The following is a 20,700-nucleotide window of genomic DNA, read 5'->3' on the forward strand; positions in this document are numbered from 1 at the left end:
CCCAATATATATATATAGGGTACTTTTTTGTTACTCAAAATTGATTAAACTTTGTTGCAGCTCTAACTTTACTACACACACACACACAAAAAAACCCCACCAGAGAATTGTTCACTGCAGCAAGGGATTGGCTGACTCAAGTATTGCGGCCAAGATTTTTCAGCACCTTCCATCTTCAAAACTGCAATCCTACCCAATTTCCCAAAAAGGTGAGGGACTGATAGGGTTGCCAGACTCAATAGAGGACAGGACATCTGTGCCTTTAATTGCCCTGCTCTCTTTTGAGTCTGGAAACCTTAAAGAGAAACCAGCAGACCCTTTGTTTAATTTCCAATGTTATAAGATTTTTGCCTATATCACCAAGCAAAGGGTCTGCTGGTTTCTCTTTAAGGTTTCTAGACTCAAAAAAAAAACAGCAGGGCAATTAAAGGCACAGAAGTCCTGTCCTCTATTGAGTCTGGCAACCCTAGTACTGACTTCTGAGCAGACTTGTACAAGTGCTGTAAGGCTACAATGCACACTGTGGGAATTAATATCATTAAATTCAGTGATATTTACTTCTGAGGAAACCTGGATAGGATCTGCAGGAAGTGAAGAAAACCTTTGATCTGGGAGTGGAAGAGCATCTCTCTGACGACTGTAGAGGACTGCCACCTTGTGGTCAACCAATAAATACAACCAATAAATGATACATCTTGATCCTATGCATTTTTACTCATAAAAGGGATATTGTGAAGCTGGAAAGGTTTCAGAAAAGAACAACCCAAATGATCAAGGAGATAAAGCAACTCCTCTACTAGGAAAGGTTACATTTAGAGCTTTTTTATTTTAGGGGGGAAAGGCAAGTAAAGTTGGGGAGACATGATAGAGGTGCTTAAGATTATGGGCTGCATACACTGTTGGTTTTAAAGGTTAATAGATTTGGTAAAAGGAGAATTCCCTAGATGCATAGATCCAGGTTTGGGGCAGGTACTCTGTGATGAGAGAGCCCCAGCAGAGATTTAAAACCACTAAACAGGCAGGAAAGGAAAGTGTGGGAATATAAGCTGTTGTGCCTTTAAAATATCCTCTCCTAAGACGCTTTCAGAGTTCCCAGTTTCCCTTAGCATAGAAAAAGCCCATTTTGAGAAGTTAAAAAAGACAAAAGAAAGTCCTCCTTCACACAGCACATAGCTAAAACTACGAAATTTGCTTCCACAAGATGCAACAGCAGCCACCAATTTGGATGGCCTTAAGAGGATTAGACAAATTCACAGAGAATATAATATATATGTGGCTACTAGCCACAATAGCTCTGTTCTACCACCACCCTCGGATGCATCTGAATAAGAGTTGCTGGTACAGTGTTCATGCACAGATAGGCAGCCTAGCATCAAACCTCAGCAGAGTATGCGCCATAGCTGCCAAGTTTTCCCTTTTCTCGCGAGGAAGCCTATTCAGCATAATGGGATTTCCCTTTAAAAAAGGGATAACTTGGCAGCTATGGTATGCGCCGTTGTGCTCAGGTCATGTGAGCAGGCTTCCCACGGAGGCCATTGGGTGGCCACTGTGAGACCAGAATGCTAGATAGCTCAATCGGTAAAGCACGAAATTCTTAATCTCAGGGTTAAGCAAAAGATTGGGCAAAAGATTTCTGCATTTCAGGGGATTGGGCCAAATGGCCTTCATCGTCCCTCCCAATTCTACAATTCTGAGATTCTATGACTTAGATGGGCCATTGACCTACTCCAACAGGAAACACCTTCTATTCTTATGCACAAACCTCAACCCACTGTATGCAGGCCTCGCTCCGAAACATAGCTAAGAATGATCAGCCCCCTAACACTTTAGAAGCAGCCATGCCCCTTTAAGCCGCACCCGCTTCAAGACCAGCTCCATCCATTCACAAAAATAAGCTTCCCCTCTTGAGAATGAGCGTCACCCGCCCCGGCAGAGCCACGCCCCTCCCTCTGCTCCAACCATTCAGAAAGCGACGAACGGCCAGTCACTCTACGTAGCACGTCTGAGCCCGCCTTCTCTCTCTCTCTCTGTGAGACGTAATCACGGTGGCTCTCCTTGTCCCTCCTCCCATCCGGAGAAGACGTTTCTCCACACATGCGCAGAAAGGCAGCCTAGCCTCAACCTGCTGACGCACGCGCGGCCGCTGCTTGACGCGTGCGCAGCTCCAGCCTTTTTTTTTTCATATATATTAAAAAAAAAAGCTCCGCCATTTTGCCGGGCTCCTTTCTGAAGGGGAATTTGGAAGCGAGGAAGGCTCCGAGCGGCTGAAGTGAGAGAGTCGTCGCCGTCGCCGCCGTCCTCCCGAGAGAGAGACGACGGGAGGTTGGAGAAGGAGGAGGGGAAGTTGTGGGGGGAACAAACCACCGCCACCATCTTTGCGTTTGGGGCGCCTGACGGGGGAGGCCGGGCTAAGCCTGAGCGGAGCCTCCCGCCGCCTCCGCTGGCCCCGCCGGAGCCGCAGACAGAGCAGAGCGATCCCCGCCCCCGACGGTGAGTAGGGAGACCGTTGGTCGTGTAGGCCGCGCGCGGAGGGGGCGGGGCCTCAAGGACCGTTGGCGCGCCGGTGGGGGGGTAGGCATTCGCCCCTGCTGCGCACGTGACCGGTTCCGAAGCCTGGCGACCAGCGGGGGGGGGGAAGCCCGGATGCAACGGGGTTCTGTGGTGGGCGGGGCGACTCCAGCGTATTCCCATGCATCCGTTTCCTTCTCTAGAATGAATGAATGAATGGGTCTCCTGTAAAATCCGTGCTTTTTCCGGGGGAGGGGAGGGAAGAGATGGGGGAACTTACCACGAAGTTTGTTAGTTTATTGCGGGCCCAGTCGCAGTGCGGAGACACACCCACCCACAACACACCCGCACCCGTGGCTAAATGTAAGCTGTGATTAATCAACTCAAGCAGACAAGGATTAGAAATGGCCACAGATTTATTGATTACAGATATAGGTGGATTTTTGGCTCAGGCATTGGGTGTATTTCCATAGTAGCCCCGCCGGACAAAAACAAATGATTTAATTTGAAAAAGGTCAGGGAACTCAGTTCCCCCGAGTTCCTGCTTTTTTTAAAAAAACCTGTGTAAAATCACCCTGCCCTCCCTTATTTATTATTTATTACATTTATACAGTATCCCATCTTTTCGCCAAGGTGGTGAACTTTGTTCCCCACCTCACCCCCATTTGGTCTCTCAATGACCCTGTGAGGTAGGCTGGGCTGAGAGATGGTGATTGGCCTAAGGTCACCCAATGAGCTTCGTGGCTGAGCAGGGGCTAGAACTCTGGGCTCCCAGATCCTAGACTAGGGGTGCCCAAACTTTTTTCAGAGAGGGCCAGATTTGATGAAGTGAACATGCGTGAGGGCCGACCAATGCTGTTGAGCTTTAGCATTGAGGGTGTTTAGCTTTTTTTTTACAATTTTACCCCAAAGTTGTTGAGCTTTGGAGGGGGATTTTACCCCAGGGCATATACTGCCATAGGGGCCTAATTAAATCGACCGACATGCCGGATTAGGCCCCCGAAACGCCAATGAATGCAGCACAGTGTAGTGTCCTCCTGTAGCACAGTGATGCTCCTTCTGGGAGCATTTGTTTGATCGGCCAACTAAACTAGGCGAGGGTCAACAATAGGTCTCAAAGCCTCATTGAGTTAGGAACTCATCCAGCATGTGAAGACAGGCTCAGGCGGTAGCCACTGATAGCCTTCTCCTCCATAATTGTATTGAGCAATCTTGCTTGGCTCTTTTAAAGGGGGGGGGGAGTTCCCTGAGACTGACTGTGAGGCAGATGCTCTGTTACTGGCAAGAGGACCAATGAACTCCCTGCTTCCCAGAACATAAGAGCCTGCTGGATCAGGCCAAAGACCCATGTAGTCCTTCTACTTGTTCTCATAGTGGCCAACCAGATACCAAAAGGCAGGGCCCGAGTGCAAGAGTGCTTTCCCCTTCTTCAGTTCCCAGGGCTGATATTCAGAAGTATTACTGCCTCTGATCATGAAAGCAGAAATTAGTCATCATGGATAGTATCCATCAATAGCCTTTATCCCCCATGAATTTCTCCAATCCTCCTTTAAAGCCAGCCAAGTTAGTGGCCGTAACTGCCTTTTGTGGGTGAATTCCAACATTTAGCTGTGAGCTGTGTGAAGAAGACCTTCCTTTAGCAACAGTTAATGTTTTTTTTTCTTTTTTCTGAACTGGACCTGTCTTCTTCTTTTGCAGATTCTGGGGACCTGAGATGGCCGCGCAGTCAGCACCGAAAGTCGTGCTTAAGAGCACCACCAAGCTGTCCCTCAATGAGCGGTGAGGAGCCCAACGGCCAACTTCAGCTCATAAGATTTTTTTTTTAATTTTTAATTTTTGCTTAATTATCACTGTGTTCGGTATCCAGAGCCAACATGGTGCTTGCCCTGCTTTTAACCTATCCAGATGCAGAGAAGCAGGGGGCAGCTTTACTTCTGCCTTAAATCCTACAGCAAGCGATGGTACACAAGGTTAAAAGGGCCAAAATTGTCTGTCTGATGATAAAGCTGAGAACGGTAATCTGGTGGGATGTGTTCTAAGGAAAACCTCGCACCCTCCTTTTTTTCTTCCACATGTGTTCACATTATATAGGTGACCCCTGCAGTGCGGTAGCATGTGACCTAAGCTGCAGGAGGCTTTGCTGCGGTGTCCAAGGCGGACATACATCCTTGTGTGGTCTGGCCTGTAAGAGGCAGGCAGCTGGCCGCTCTAATCAGCCCGAAGGCTCCTTGGCCACAGTCCTTGGACCTTGTAAGAGGCAAGTGCTACGCTCCATTCATCATCTGCTTCCTTTGCCCTCTGCATGCCTTCTCTTCTCTTTCCTTTTTCTTCTCCCTCTCCTCTCCAGTGCATTCCTAAATGTAAAAATTTCCAACTAATAGGTGGTGCTTGCTTTGTGTGGCCCTTGTGTTCTCTGTCTCAATTAAGAGGGTTGGTAATCTTAAAACCTGGTCATCTCTCTGGGAAACACAGCTGGTTTCAATGGCAGGCCAGGAGAAGAGGGATCTAGTGTACAGAGGTATGGCAGGCTTGGATTATCTGAGAAACTCCTTGAGCTGCTCTGTAGGGGTGGTTGCAATATTAGTTGTACTTGGAATTGGTCCCTTGAAACAGTTGGGCATCTCCATCCATTCTGTCCATTAATTTCAGTAGGCCTGCTCTGAGGAGACCATACAACTCACAGTCAGCTGCTCTTTGATGAGGGATGGGGAACCTGTCACGCTCCAGGTGTTGCTGGCCTTCTAGTTCCCCATCCACCCCAACCAGCCTGCTCAGTGGACAAGGAGTTGTAGTCAAACAATGCCAGGAGGACCATGGGTTCCCCCCGCCTTTGATATAAATGCATGACATTACAATTTCAAAAAAATTCTTTCTAGCCTTACATAATGTCTATTCTGTTAGAGACTAAATTGTGCCTTTTTACAGCCATGCTGCTGAATAGCATATCTCCAGTTCTTAGGTTGGCATTTCATTTGCGTCTAAAGTTTTCATCAGCCATTCTTTGAGGGTGTAGGGATAGGTCTTTTACAATCTGCAGAATACTGTTTAATGAACAGTGCAGTCCTACATAAGCTTATTTGGAAGTAAGTCCCACTTTGCTCAATCTAGTGCACTTCCAAGTAAATCTTCATAGCATTATAAAATAAAAAAATTCCTTCAGTAGCACCTTAAAGACCAACTAAGTTTTTATTTTGGTATGAGCTTTCGTGTGCATGCACACTTCTTCAGATACGTATCTGAAGAAGTGTGCATGCACACGAAAGCTCATACCAAAATAAAAACTTAGTTGGTCTTTAAGGTGCTACTGAAGGAATTTTTTTATTTTACTTCGATCCAGACCAACACGGCTACCTATTCATAGCATTATGCCATTATTGGATAGGAACACACACACACAAGCAGTAGGGTTTGCAGCCTTTCTGAAAAAACTGGGGAGCCTGCTAGCTATGCTGTAGACCAGGAGTGGGAAACATGCCTTTTGGCATTCAGAAGATGAATTCTAACTTTACATTTGAATTTTTTTTCTCTTGCCCCTTCTCAAAATTGTAGTAGATGTGTGAGTTTTGTCACACCCTGGGGGATGTGAATCCTAGTGCCCTCCAGATGTTGCTGGACTACAACTCCTGTAACCCCGGCTGTTGGTCATGCTTGTTGGAGCTCATGGGACTTTGAGTCAGTAACATCTGGAGGGCCAGAGGTTCCCCACACCTGCTGTAGACTCTATTCCAGAGCTTTCCAAACTGTGTGTCACGATACGTTAGTGTGTCAGCTGCAGTGTGTAGTTGTGTCGCACAAACGCTCCCTGTGCTCCTCCTGGCACTGGAAAGGGTTAGTTTAACCTCCAGTTTGCTAGTAAAAGTGAAATACTGTGTTGCAAAATGATGCATGTCCAAAAAGTGTGTCACCAACTTGAAAAGTTTGGAAAGCTCTGCTCTATTCCATAGCATCAGGTTTACACTTGTGGCCATCTCTCCCATGCCGGACTCCTCAATTGGGGAACCAGTGCTCAGACCACACCACACTGTAGGGGACTTCCTGTATGTTAGTGGCATGCTCTCATATTTTGGCTTTATTAGAAGGCTTCACCAACAAGATTGGGCTCCACCGTCAAGGGGTAGCTGCTTCCCATCGTATTTTGAAGGTTGTATTAGTACTATTTGATATTGAGCCCTTGCTAGCTTGGCAGGGTGAGTGGCATCATAGACGTGGAAAGGGGTGAGGTCCTTGCCCAGAGAAAATCTGTTTTGTTTCATTCAGTCACTCAATTCATTTGTATGCTGCTTTTCCACAAAAAAATCTTGCTCAGAGTGGCTTATAGCAAAGAAAACGGGAACACATTGCAAACAAATGCTACAAACACTATTTTTACAATAACTTAGCAAACAATATAATAACATAGAAAACCCCCACATTTCAATACTACTGTATAAACATCACAATATTAGTTAAACGACACCCAGAAAACCAAAAGCAAATATAGCAAGGGAGCTTCATAGTTTCACCTTAGTCCTAGAAATACCCCTCCCATAATGTGATTGATTTATGACTCATTTTTAACAGTTGCTCACCAGTGTGTCGTCGTCCTGTCTGCATTTGACCTTGTGGTTCTGGGCCTAGAGTGGGCAGCAGGCTCCAATTCCTCGCTCTGTCCCTGCACCTGCCAGGGCATGGAGTTGTTAGTGGGGAGAGGAGTCTCCATGTGGGGAAAACCTGTGGCCCCTCCAGCTTCAGTTGAGCTCTCAAGTTTCACCAGCCCCAGCCAGCATGGCCAGTTATTTGCTGAAGAAACCATGTCTCGAGTCAGGTCTAAACTTTACTTCAAAAGCACATCCTGTGTGCTGTTTAAGATCTTTACTCATAGGGTTTGAATGCCCCTGGCATGAGCAGAAAACGCTTCCCGCCAACAACTGGTTTCTTTCCAGCTGGCAGCCCCTTGATTCTCCTGGTTTAGGGTGCTGCTTGCCAGAAGTCCTCAGGCCCATAAAGGGAGAGCTGAAAAACCTTGTTTTTGAGCAGCAGCAGCCTTTCAGAATCTGGATCCAACCCTGGTTTGGATCGGGTGAAAATCTAGCACTATGCTAGTGGCCTAATACCGATTGTGTGTTCCCTTAAGTGTCCAAAAGATGGAAACCGCCATAAGAATTGGAACGACGTTAAGAGCATTTTTGCCATAGTATTAGAAACCCCTGGGATGGCAGTTCTGAGGGACACAGGTGCCATTTCCTAGGTCCCTCATAAATAAGCTAATGAAAGTAACTAGCTTGCTAAGAAACTAGTAGCTCTCACCTTCAGCCCCCCATCCTTCCGGCACATGGCCTGCCTAAACGTACTAATAGCCTGTGGCAAGGAGAGTTATTAAATATAGGGCTGGTTCTTTAATTTTGTAATCTTTGGAGCATTGTATAATAATAATAATAATAATAATAATAATAATAATAATAATAATAATAATTTATTATATCGGTCATTTTACATAGCAAGTATTGGAGCAGCTTGACAAGGTGAAATACAACTTATAAAAGCAATGTAAACCCCCAGGAATGAGGGGGATTCTGAAACCATGAACCATACAAAATACAGCAACATATAAAAACGGACCAAGGCCTGCCTGCCCTGCTTAAAGCTGAGCACTGCCACAGACGGCAACATTAATTAATCAAAGGCTTGGTCGAGTTAAAAAGTATTGGCCTGGTGCCTAAAGATTGGTAAGAGTGGCATCAGGCATGTCTTCCTGGGACCACTAAAAAAAGACCTGTTCTTGTGCGACCACCCTCCGCACCTCCCTCAGGAGGGGCACTCTGAGAAGTACAGTACTTCAGATGAAGACCGCAGGGTCTGGGCTGGTTCCCATGGAGAGAAGTGGTCCGTTGCAGCTTCAAGATGACCTAGTGGTTCAAAGCAGCTTGATTTGGCGATTCCTCTCTTAACCTCCCTTTGCTGGCCAATTGAGTCAGTCCATTTGCAACCAGCATTGCTTTCCCTTCACCTTTCTCTCCATCTTGCTTAACTGCTTTGTGTGCTTTTTCCATCTTTGCTTCTTCATTTTGAGATTACGTGAAATTTGATTTTTTTTAATTAAAAAAATCACTTCTGTTTTATATATACTGCACTAATCCACACCCTTTTGAATGTCCTGTCCTTGCACGTCTTCTTCTGGAAAACGAGGAAAAGTCTGTAGCTCATTAACCTGCGATAAATTAAAATGTGTACCACATTGTTGGCGTTTTAAAAAAAAAATTGTGGGCCGCGGCCGCCCGCTCTTAAGGGCCATGAAATGCCAGTTGAGATGCTTTTGTAATGACAAGCTTTTATTTAAACACCCGTTTTGTTCGACCTTGAAGCTTTACTAATATGCTGAAGAACAAACAGCCGATCCCCGTGAACATTCGAGCCACCATGCAGCAGCAACAGCTAGCCAGTGCCCGGAACAGGAGGCTGGCCCAGCAGATGGAGAACAGACCTTCTGTGCAGGCTGCGTTAAAGCTCAAGCAGGTGAGAGAGGCGCAGGAGAGCCAGCGAAGGAGCCTTGGCAGCTGGGGGCTTCCTTTGGGTGGGAAACACAGGCGGGGTGTGATAGGTGGAGAGCGGCTTCTGGAAACCACAGGATCCTGCTTGCAGGCTTACCACAGCGTGGTCCTCTTGTGAGATTAGGATTCTGGGCTAGATGGGCCATTGGCCTGACCCAGCAAGGCTCTCCTTATGCAAATCTTTGGTCGATTTTCCTGCTGGTGGGCCACGTCCCACGACACCTGCTGCCTCCTTGGAAATAACCCTTTGTCCGGGTGGTCTGATCCATCAGGGCTCTTAAGGAAGGACAGCATAGCAAGGATCACCATATAGCTTCACTCAGGGTTTGCTAACCTGGTGCCCTCCACCTGTTTCGGGTGGTAACTTGCATCAGCCCCAGCTCAGTCAGTGATGGAGGGTGTGTGATGGGAGCTGTAGTTCATGACAGATCTGGAAGGCACCACATAGACACACCCATTGTTTGTTTACTTCTAGTATTCATTGTGTGAAAAATAACAAAAAAGAAACCACAAACGCAACCGCACAAAAAACAAGAACGGTTGCATGTAATCCCAGAAACAGAAAATGGCCTTCTATGTAATTGTGCTGTCTAAGGTTAAAGCAAGGTGGGTTGATCTTAGGGACTTAGCTACAGCAGAGGAGGTTCCCTTGCACCTTGCTGTGGTAGGCCCCAGAAGATTGTGCTTGTGACCGAAATCCCATTCTGGGAGAGTTTGCCCTTCTGAGTTGGGCCTCGGGACCAGGGTGCTGGTGCAGCTTTGCTGGTTTTGATCCTGCAATCATTTTTTTCCCCTGTGTAGCTTTAGTTTCCATCTACATTTGGGACACGGGGTGGCACAAGCAGCTGTGACACGTGTGTAGCAGGTGCTCCTCCATTGGACAACTTGTGTGAAATGGCCCTTTTTAAATGAGAACAAATTACACGAGCTAAAATGCAGTAGAGTGCTGAATGGATGCTCATCCCCTACGTACAAAAGGTGACTGATTCGTCTCAGGGTGCATCTGTGGTCCCTTCCTTTCCGTTTTTCTGATCTAGTTAGGATGTACCTTGGTATGATTTCATGAGGTACCAGGTGACTTGTTGTGAGAGATGGAGAACCATGTTTAATATTTCATATATTTACAGCAGCTCACATAATAATCCATTACACACTAGGCTGCTGGTGTGATAAGACTATTTCATAGGTTTTATGTAATGGTATTTAAAATTAAAATGCAGCGCATCTCTCAAAATGTTCTGGGCACATCTTCATTCCCTCCTCAAACCAAACCATGTTGCTTCACCCTTTTTCTTCCCCAGACCTTTCCTGCATTGAACCAAGAGCTGTGGTGACCACATGTGACCCTCTCTCTCTTTTTTCCCCATTATTCCCATCTCTAGCAGCTTGCGCCCGCCCTTCCGTGCCAGTTGCTCGCTGCTTGTTTGTGTGCGACGTTTTCCTGTCTAACACTCTCTTCTTCCAGAAGAGCCTGAAGCAACGCCTGGGGAAGAGCAACATCCAGGCGCGTTTAGGCCGGCCGGCGGGACCCCTTGCCCGGGGTGCGTTAGGGGGCCGAGGCTTGCCCATGGGTCAGAGAGGCTTGCCCCGAGGAGCCATGCGTGGCGGGCGTGGAGCTAGAGCGTTGCTACGGGGAGGAATTCCCCTCCGAGGTTAGTGTGTCAAAAAATTAGTTCACTTAGGACGGGGACGGGGGCACCATTTTCTGTCTGGAGGCAGCAATCCTTTCTGGGTACCCTTTCAAGAAAGGCCACATGCCAGTGGTGGGCAGGGCAAGGAGGAACAATGGGTGGAGCAGTTGAGGCCAATTTTACCTTTGTACCATAGGCAACTTTCTGCAGATACACATGCATGCTCTTCTCCATCCTCCACCCAGAGAGGCATGGTCAGAGTTCAAAGGCACATCCCAGCCAGGCAAAAACACTCAAGAAGAGGGTGTGAAGCAGGGCCCATGAGGGGTGGGGCCTGGGAGACTTCCTAGGGCCAGATAGGGAGACCTTGAGGGCCACATTCAGCCCCCAGGCCCGAGGCTCCCCAAACTTTACTTGCCAAATATCACTTTACACCCCCCAAAGATATATCTAATGAACAACAATACTATTGGGGAGGGGGCCAGAACTGATGTCCATGCTTCACAGAGCCTGTTTGCTGTGTGCTCTGCTCCCCCAGTTTGGGTGCTCAGTACATAAACTTTGAGATAGTCCACATGTTAATTTACATGAGTCTGATTGCATGGCGTGACTTCAGTGGATTTTAGTATACTTGGTGCAAACTTGAGAGGGGTGGAAGAGCAAGGAGTTGAGGAAAGAGAAACTTAGGGAGCCTGTCCTCAACAGATGAAACAGTTTCCCGGTGCCAGATTTAGGACATACAACCAAGGGGGCTTATTATTATTATTATTATTATTATTTAAAAACCTGTATTTGCTAAGATCCATAAAAAAGCAACTGTACCAAATGGAAGTATTATTAAAATAAGATATTTGTAGACGACTTTTGTCCTTGTTCAGGGCGCCATATTACCAAAGACTCAGCTGCCTTTAGCAGAGCTCTGCTTCTCTTTGGCTAAGTTTGCTATCCTGGAGTAAGCGCTGCTTGTTTTGTTTTTTAAGTTCCTAGCTTCTGTAATTGCAGAGAGAAGCTTGGGAAATGGAAACCGAGGCTGGTAGGCTTTGAAGCCCATAGGTAATGGGTGGTGAACTTTCAACTATGACTCCAACCATCCCTGACTGTGGCCATGCCGGCTGCTGGGACTTGGGAGTCCAACAACAACTGTAAGGCTACAAAGCCTCCCCACATCTGCCATAGCTCATTTTGTCATAACAGCAGCTCTCTTTTTTCCAAATAAGTTACCTGGGCTGCTGCAACTTTTTTTGAAATGGGAAGCCGACCACCAGTGAAGGAAATTCTCAAGCAAAATGTGCTTTGGAGACACCATGATTATTAAGCCACTGTAGAATTTGAAGAGAGACCTGTAGTGCAGAAATAGCCTGAGTTTGTTGGCAGGACCTTTTCTTCAAAAGCTCAACTGATGATTGACTGACTGACTGACATTCTCTCTCTCTCTCTCCCTCTCTCTCTCTTCCCCTTTAAAGGACAGGGCTTACTTCGGGGAGGACGCGGCATAGCTGCTCGAATGGGCCTGAGAAGAGGAGGCCTTAGAGGACGGGGTGGGCTTGGCAGAGGAGGACTTGGCAGAGGAGCCATGGGCCGGGGTGGCATTGGCGGCAGAGGTGAGCACAACTAACTTGGGATGTTACACTCACTTTCATTTTATTCCTGCAGCCTCGTACCTGGCATTGCAGAGAAATTCTAAGAAGCAGAAACTTCAGTACCGTACTGAAAAGGTTTAGTCTGCCATCTTGATTCAGAATGGCATCCAGCTGTTTCCAAACTTAAGATGAAAACCTGCTCCGTCATCTCTGGAACCGGCATGCCAAATTTGGTTGTGGTATCTTAAGAGGCATCTAAATGCTTAGCGAAGAAACAAACAGCTTTCCAAAAATACACAGTAGATTAACCGCATGTGTGAAAACCACAGCACAGGAGAGGTCAGTTATATTCGTTTGCCGCTTTTTACACCAAAGTATTTCGAAGCGACTTGGAATTAATAAGTAGGAATAACCAAAAATGTTAAAAACCAAATGCAGGAAAAGCATTGAAACCCAAGAGAGCCACTGCCTCTGTGAGATAGACAAACATTATTATGCAACACAAGGCAGTTTTCTCTAGAATCAGCCATTTAATCGGGAAAACTAAGAGCTGGGATCTTGCTTTATCTTTTAAGAGACGAGCCATAACTCCGTGATAGAACATCATCTGTGAATGCAAAAGACCCAAGGTTCAATCACTGACGTTGAGGAAGGGCTGGGAGTATCCCCTTCCTCATACACCGAAGAGCCCCTGCCAATCAATATAGACCAGGGTTTCCCAAACTTGGGTTGTCAGCTGCTCTTGGACTACAACTCCCATCATCCATAGCTAGAAGAACAAGTAGTCAGGGATGATAGGAACTGTAGTCCAAAAACAGCTGGAGACCCAAGTTTGGGAAACCCTGGTCTAGGTCGTACTGAGTTAACTAGATGGACCAATAGTCTGGTGCAGTCGAAGGAAGCTTCCTGTGTCTACTCTTGATTGACAGCAGCCCTCCGATCGCATTTTAGGCATCTTTTGCACCAGAGAGGCTGGGGGGGGGGGGAGAGACAGGTGGTTTGAACTTTATCCTAGAAGAGGAGGCATCTGAGCTCCGGGGTGCAGTGCCTAACCCTGTCCTCCTCTCCCGCCCAGGTCGTGGCATGGTGGGACGGGGACGAGGTGGCTTCGGCAGCCGCGGGAGAGGCCGGGGACGAGGCAGAGGCGCCCCCCGCCCTGCCCTAACCAAGGAGCAGCTCGACAACCAGCTTGACGCGTACATGTCAAAAACGAAAGGGCACCTGGATGCCGAACTGGACGCCTACATGGCCCAGACAGACCCTGAAGCCAACGACTGACCCGCCCTTGCTTTAGACACTCGCTGAGGTTGTGTGTTCTGTGCGCTGGTCCTTCCCCACCCAACCCCTCTCCTGTAAGCCACGACCAGCAACAGCCGCCCTGGCGGTGTGGGGAGGGGTAGGAGACAATAACTTTCGCGGGTTTCTCTTGCATTTTGATACTCTTGTGTTGTATGAAACTGGCGGGTGGGAGAGAATTGTGTGTGTTTATCTACATGCACTTGTGCGCGCGCACACACACACATTTCTTAAACAACTTCAAAAAACAAATGTGACTGACCTGCTGTCTGTAGACGGCATCATCTTGAAGCTCCTCAACAGGACATTACATGCATGACTGTCCCCCTTTCCCTCCTATCCTCCTCCAAACCCCCCCCCCAAATTGACCTTGCTGTAGACAGAAGGTCTCAGGTGCTTATGAATTGCAGTCTCGGCAGCTACAGCTGCTGTAAGAGTTGTGTTTCGAGGTGGCTGCTCATGCACAGTGATGCTGAATCTCATACTTCGTTTCTGATGTTTCTGCTTATGTCCACACCCCAGGCCCAACAAATAATTCTGTGACTTTTACATATGGTGAGCACAAATCAGTGGAGTTTTTCCTTCCCTGCCCCTCTCCTTCCTCCACCCCCCCCCCAAAAAAGCATCAGGCCCCACGTGTTTAATTCACCAAACCTGTTGTGGCCGAAAGCAGTTGGGTTTTTTTTAAAATAAATAAATAAACAATGGCAGCAAACTTTTCATTTTTATGTTTATGCTCTTGTGGCCAGCCTGCTGGTTGGTATTTTGTTTGTGTGTATGTGTTTGAAGACACTAGGAAGGCAGATGCTTTTCTCTATTTGCCGCCCAGTGTCTTGTGAGCTCAACTTTTCTGTTCTGGTTTTGAATGGCATCTTGTATTTTCTGGTTTACCGTAAGAAACAATTGCAGGGAATAGGAAAAAAAATGCCTTTGTCTTTGTTTTTTTTTGCTGGTGCGGGGACTGTTGTTGGAAACTTACAGTAAATTGAATAAGCCACTATGGTACTACTATGACCTTTTTGGTCATCTCTTAATAGGTAGGTGGGGCACCTACCTGCCTATCATCTCATATGAGGGTGTCAGCTGACTGATAGATGGGCAGTCCCACACACCTGCCAAAGTTAGCCCACCGGTTGGGAGGAGGGATCTGCTTTGCCAGTTTGTTCCCTGCAGGAAATGCACTGGTGCCTTTATGTCATTTAATATATCCGTATCCCACTTTTCCCCCAAGTTGGGATTCAAGGAGGTTTGCGGAATTTAAAATACATCAATTAGAAATACAGAATAATACAGAATACAGTGGTACCTTGAGTTACAAATGCCTCAGGTTACAAACTCTTCAGGTTACAAACTCCGCTAACCTGGAAGAGTTACCTTGAGTTGAGAACTTTGCCCCAGGATGAGAATGGAAATCGTGTGGCAGTGGAGCAGCGGCAGCAAGAGGCCCCATTAGTGAAAGCATGCCTCCAGTTAAGAACAGTTTCAGGTTAAGAACGGACCTTCGGAACGAATTAAGTTTGTAACTATAGAGGTACCACTGTAATAAAAACACTAGTTAAAACAATAATGAATATACATTACAACATATTGAAAACCAGCCACTAAAATAACATTTGCAGCCCAGTGATCAGCTTTGTCTGCATGAGTTTCTAAAGGCCTGTCTAAGCAGGGAGGGATAACCAACACATAGCCAATTTAACCTCTCTTGGAGGAAACTCCACAACATTAAGAGCAGCCGCAGGAAGGTCAGCGGTTAGAATCCCCTCAATGGGGTGAGCTCCCGCTGCTCTGTCCCAGCTCCTGCCAATCTAGCAGTTCGAAAGCACGCCAGTGCAAGTAGATAAATAGGTGACGCTGCGACGGGAAAGTAAACTGTGTTTCCATGCGCTCTGTTTTCTGTCACAGCCTTCCGTTGCGCTAGAAGCAGTTTAATCATGCTGGCCACATGACTCAGAAAGCTGTGTGTGGACGAACGTCGGCTCCCTCAGCCTGAAAGCGACATGAGCGCCACAACCCCATAGTCACCTTTAACTGGACTTAACTGTCCAGAGGTCCTTTACCTTTTTACCTTTCACCATTTCTGAAACAACCTTGGCTCTGGGTCCCTAAGCATAGAGATGAGCATTGTTTTGCAACTTAAGTATCTGTCCCCCAGCTTGTTTCTAGTGTCTGAAACAGGGAGGAAAAGATGCAGATGGATTTGTACATATGTAAAATTTAGATACAAGCCATCTGCTTCTCTCCAGACTACCAAAAACAAATGACTTAACAGATTTCTTCTGGACTCAATTCTACTTTTGTCAGATGCATCTGTGGGCTTAAGTCCACAAAAGTTTACGCCACAACACCCTTGAGTGACAGCAGAAAAACGAAGAGTCCCTTAACACACCCCTCTGGAAATTCCTCCGAAACTATAATAATGGTCCATCTCTGGAGTTTTGAAACTTGCAGAACATAGAGCCTAGAATGTGAAACAAAGAAGATATGTTATCAGTATTTCATATTTGGAGTCGGTGGTACCCCCTCTAGTGAAAATGCAAGCTGTTCAAATATTTCTTTGCCTGTGGATACCAGCAAAGGGACCGTAGGAAAGTTCTTTAGCAGCCACTCTTCTTAGTTACACCTCAGTTTTCCCAAAGCCTTTGTTTTCTATCCACCATTAAATTTGAAGGAGCTTTGAGGGTATGAATGAAAAGTGTGCAGCTTAAGATGGGAAGACCAGAGTCGCAGGTAAGAGACCAGTGGTTATACATGGGGTGCAAGCCTGTGATGATGTGTGGGGACACTGCTGCAGCTGTAACCATGGGTACGGTACGGGAGCAGATTTTGGGACCACAAATGCCCTCTGCCTTAGAATACATCTTCCTCTAAGGTGTTTTTTTAAAAAATAATAAATGTGGTTTGCTATGAAGCATGGTTAGCAGCTGGCTTTAAGTATCTGATCCATGAGGAATCTCTTGTTCAGAATTAGCCAGAGTTGTGAGATGTTTGCAGAGGTGATGGTATCTGCTGCCCTCTGGAAATTTGGAAGAATACCCCATTAATGCTACCATATTTTTTTGCCTGGCCACTTTGGTGCTCGTCATGCAAAAATACATTTTTGTTTTTATTTTGGTAGTATCCTGCAATCTAAAGATTTGAGCAAGGAGTATTACTGATACAGCAAAGTAGGGGAAGTAGCTCAGTGGTGGAGCATCTGCTTTGCATGCAGAAGGGCCCAGGTTCAATCCCCAGCATATCCAGGTGGGAAAATATCCGTCTGAAATCCTTGGCCACTGGCGCGATCAACTCCCACCCGGAAACCAATGTCCCCACTGTGGAAGGACCTGTGGATCCAGAATTGATCACGGACTCATTGTTAAAACTGTGTTTATAGAAGACAATCTATCCTGGCTGTGAGTGATTGTCAAAGAAGAAGAAACCAGTGTTTCCTAAAGTTGGGTCTCTAGCTGTTTTTGGACTACAGTTCCCATCACCCCTGACCATGCCCTGCTAGCTAGGGATGATGGGAGTTGTCCAAAAACAGCTGGAGACCCAAGTTTGGGAAACCCTGGTTGTAGACAATGCTAACCTAGGTGAACCAACGGGCTGACTCTGAAGCATCTTCCTTTGCTTTTAACAACACACAGACACACACACCCCTTGATCGTTCAGTACCATGAGGACTGGTAGCTTACCCCTTCAAAAACCTGTCGCTTGCTTGACATTAGCTGAACTACCAGCACGTGTGTCTTGCCTTGCTTTCCAGAACTAAGAGAAGGTGCTCTTTCTGCCCACCCCAGGGATTTTAATTACGTAGTTAACATGTAAAATGGTGCGTGTGGTTCAGGGTTTATTTTTTATTTCATGACCATTTTATGCTGCTCGGTCGGGAGAATAAGCCTCAAGCCAGTTCCTTATTTATAAATACCCACCCACCCCCCTTTTCTGCGGAAGAAAGTGGTACAGCCCAAAACAAAAGCTTTTACTGTACTCCCTTTTGAGTCCGCCGAACGTATATATTGCCTTTCATGGAACGGGCTGCCCCGCCCCACTTCCCCCCTCCTCAAGTTTGATGGTCCCGAGGCGCCTATTGGCCGGGATCCTGGCGGCCGCCTGTGCCGGCGCTTCCCATTGGCTGCCGGCCTTTGTGTGCTTTCACACGTTCCCAAAGGCTTATTCTTTACGTTATTGTTGTGAACAAGTTGCAAAGCGGAGTGGCTTATTTTGATTTTGTTTTTCCAAGTGTTGGGAAGGCGGGTGGGTTGCTGAGCAGGAGGGACCAACCAGCGCCTATGGGGTGAGTACCTAGCTCATTCCCAACGGCTTCCATTTTTTTCTCCCCCTGCGCCAAAAAATAAAAAAGAAGAAGGAGCAATCGGGATCCCCCTCGCTTTAGAGATCTGGTGCATATTATTTTATTATCCACCCCATATAATACATATATGGTTTCTTTGCACCCCGCAACTGATGCGCACACCTCTCCCCAGGTCCAGGAATAGCTTGCTCGCCCGACTGTCAACTGGTTGTCTAAAGACAGGCGGATCTGAACTCGCCTCCCTCCCCAATTCCCTGCCCACCCCCCTGCACCCAGCACCATCACCAGAGCCCGTAAGAACATAAGAAGAGCCCTACTGGATCGAACCAGCCGCCCATCTGCTCACAGTGTCCAGGTGCCCGTAAGAACCCAGGAAAGGGGTACAGGTGAAACTCGGAAAATTAGAATATCGTCGAAAAGTGCATTTATTTCAGTAATGCAACTTATTATTTTTTTAGTTTTCTTTTAATTTTTACAAATGCTTTCTTTTGGAAATTCCACAGTAATAAAACAAATAGTCACAATAATACAAAAATAAACATCGCTATTTTTGTTGTTGTTGTTTAGTCGTTTAGTCGTGTCCGACTCTTCGTGACCCCATGGACCATAGCACGCCAGGCACTCCTGTCTTGCACTGCCTCCCGTAGTTTGGTCAAACTCATGTTGGTAGCTTCGAGAACACTGTCCAACCATCTTGTCCTCTGTCGTCCCCTTCTCCTAGTGCCCTCAATCTTTCCCAACATCAGGGTCTTTTCCAAGGATTCTTCTCTTCTCATGAGGTGGCCAAAGTATTGGAGCCTCAGCTTCACGATCTGTCCTTCCAGGGAGCACTCAGGGCTGATTTCCTTAAGAATGGATAGGTTTGATCTTCTAGCAGTCCATGGGACTCTCAAGAGTCTCCTCCAGCACATTTCATTAATTACATTCCATTTATCATTGACCCACCTAACGACAAATACTTACAATTACAACCAATAAAGGCTTGACATATCTTGCTTTGCATATCGTGCATCTATCTCATATATTGGTTTCACCTTTTAAGTTGCGTTAATGAAATAAATGCACTTTTCAACAATATTCTAATTTTCTGAGTTTCACCTGTAGACTGGCCCTGGCCCTGGCCCTGGCCCTGGCCCTGGCCCTGGAGGTTCCACAAGAGCATTAGAAGAGCCTGGCTACTGGATCAGACCAGCAGCCCATTTAGCCCAGCATCCTGTTCTCATAGTGGCCAGCCACACGCCTCAATGGGAAGCCCACCAGCAGGACCAGAACACAAGAGCAACTCTCGCCTCTTGCGGTTTCTAGCAGCTACCGGTAGGATTCAAAGGCACATCGCTGCCTTCGACAGTGGAAGGGGACAACAGTATACCTGAAGGAGCGTCTCCACCCCCATCATTCTGCCCGGACACTGAGGTCCAGTACCGAGGGCCTTCTGGCGGTTCCCTCATTGCGAGAAGCCAAGTTGCAGGGAACCAGGCAGAGGGCCTTCTCGGTGGTGGCGCCCGCCCTGTGGAACGCCCTCCCATCAGATGTCAAAGAGAAAAACAGCTACCAGATTTTTAGAAGACATCTGAAGGCAGCCCTGTTTAGGGAGGCTTTTAATGTTTAATAGATTATTTTATTTCATTTTTCTGTTGTAAGCCACCCAGAGTGGCTGGGGAAACCCAGCCAGATGGGCGGGGTACAAATAAATTATTATTATTATTATTATTATTATTATTATTATTATTATTATTAGGGTCAGTAGTCATTGATAGCCTTATTTCCCATACATTTGTCTAATGCTCTGTTAAAGTCACACAAGGCTGGTAGCCATCAGTACACTTTGTGGGAGAGAGTTCCACAGCTCAGCTGCGCTGCACAAAGAAGGGCTTTTCTTTTAGCTGTGAGTGGCGCTGTGGCCTAAATCACTGAGCCTCTTTTGGCTGCTGATTGGAAGGTCGGCAGTCCGAATCCCCGTGATGGGGTGAGCTCCCGTTGCTCTCTCCCAGCTCCTGCCAACCTAGCAGTTCAAAAGCAGGCCAGTGCAAGTAGATAAATAGGTACCGCTCTGGCGGGAAGGAAAACGGCGTTTCCGTGCACTCTGGTACTCTGCGCCTGTAGCGGGTTAGTCATGCTGGCCACATGACCCGGAAAGCTGTCTGTGGACAAACACCGGCTCCCTCGGCCTGAAAAGCAAGATGAGCGCCACAACCCCATAGTCATCTGTGACTGGACTTAACCGTCCAGGGGTTCTTTGCCCTTTTACCTTACCTAAACCTACCAATGTTCACCTTCATTGGATGTCCCCAAGTTCCAGAGGGAGAAAAAAAGCTTTCTATTCACTTTTCCCTCCCTGCTGTGTTTTCTCAGCAACTGGGATTCAGAAGCTTTGCTGCCTCTGGCGGGGACAAAGCATAACCACCATCTGTTCACGGATGTAGTTTGTGGGACTTTTTTTATTATTGTCTTGGATGGGAGAAGGGTTTATAGGGTGTGAAAACATTGTGTCTGCTATCTTGTAGTGTCCCAGGCTGGCAAGAGATTAATTTCCCGCCTCTTGTTGTGTCTGCTGAACCGCCAAGGATTTTCCCAGAGTGTGCTCGGAAATTGGCTGGCTGAGACACAGCAATGCACATTACGAGTGTGTTAATATGGAGGTAGGATTTGCATTCTCACACCTGCCCCTCACGCAATATTTTCATCTCTGCCCCGTGAATTCTGGTTTTTCTTTTTTCCATTTGCAAATGCTCCTTTCAGAAAAACACCGGCTGTGTGTTCTCCCTTATAAGGAAAGATTGGGACTCTTTCATTTAGAGAAAAGGATTGAAGTTTATAAAACAATGTGTGAAATGGAGGAAGCGGGTAGAGGAAAGCTTTTA

General features: G+C 46.9%; 2 protein-coding genes across 7 annotated transcripts in view; both read left to right on the forward strand.

The window, feature by feature from the left end:
* The first annotated feature begins 2,213 nt into the window (after positions 1–2,213).
* On the forward strand, positions 2,214–14,257 carry CHTOP (chromatin target of PRMT1). 2 transcript variants are annotated; one of them, XM_035098465.3, is made up of 6 exons: positions 2,214–2,490; positions 4,207–4,287; positions 8,850–9,000; positions 10,501–10,687; positions 12,130–12,267; positions 13,322–14,257. In XM_035098465.3, the coding sequence occupies exons 2-6, from the start codon at positions 4,223–4,225 to the stop codon at positions 13,522–13,524; spliced, it is 744 nt and encodes a 247-aa protein (XP_034954356.1). In that variant the 5' UTR covers positions 2,214–2,490; positions 4,207–4,222; the 3' UTR covers positions 13,525–14,257. The 2 variants fall into 2 exon arrangements, with proteins under 2 accessions (XP_034954356.1, XP_034954357.1); XM_035098466.3 differs by having other exon boundaries at positions 10,504–10,687.
* Positions 14,258–17,654: 3,397 nt separating this feature from the next.
* LOC118076190 (SMAD family member 4) overlaps positions 17,655–20,700 on the forward strand; it is a 31,724-nt gene continuing 28,678 nt past the window's right edge. For 2 of the 5 annotated variants that reach the window (XM_060269650.2, XM_088659866.1), the window contains exon 1: positions 17,703–17,821. Coding sequence is in view for 3 of the 5 variants with exons in the window: in XM_088659865.1 (XP_088515991.1) it covers positions 20,473–20,478 (6 nt within the window). In the remaining 2 variants the exon portion in view is untranslated. Of the gene's footprint in view, positions 17,822–20,342; positions 20,479–20,700 lie in introns of those variants that run through there. The other 3 variants (XM_088659864.1, XM_088659867.1, XM_088659865.1) reach the window with 2 other exon arrangements.

The sequence above is a fragment of the Zootoca vivipara genome, chromosome 16 (genome assembly GCF_965207765.1).
Source record: "Zootoca vivipara chromosome 16, rZooViv2.hap1.1, whole genome shotgun sequence".
Taxonomy (NCBI): Eukaryota; Metazoa; Chordata; class Lepidosauria; order Squamata; family Lacertidae; genus Zootoca; species Zootoca vivipara.

What these genes read in the sequence shown, in the direction of transcription:
- CHTOP (XM_035098465.3), top strand. Translation starts at nt 4,223, where the DNA reads ATGGCCGCGCAGTCAGCACCGAAAGTCGTGCTTAAGAGCACCACCAAG. An exon ending in CTGCGTTAAAGCTCAAGCAG is followed by an intron (nt 9,001 to 10,500) that starts GTGAGAGAGGCG and finishes CTCTTCTTCCAG; the next exon opens with AAGAGCCTGAAGCAACGCCT. An exon ending in GGGAGGAATTCCCCTCCGAG is followed by an intron (nt 10,688 to 12,129) that starts GTTAGTGTGTCA and finishes TCCCCTTTAAAG; the next exon opens with GACAGGGCTTACTTCGGGGA.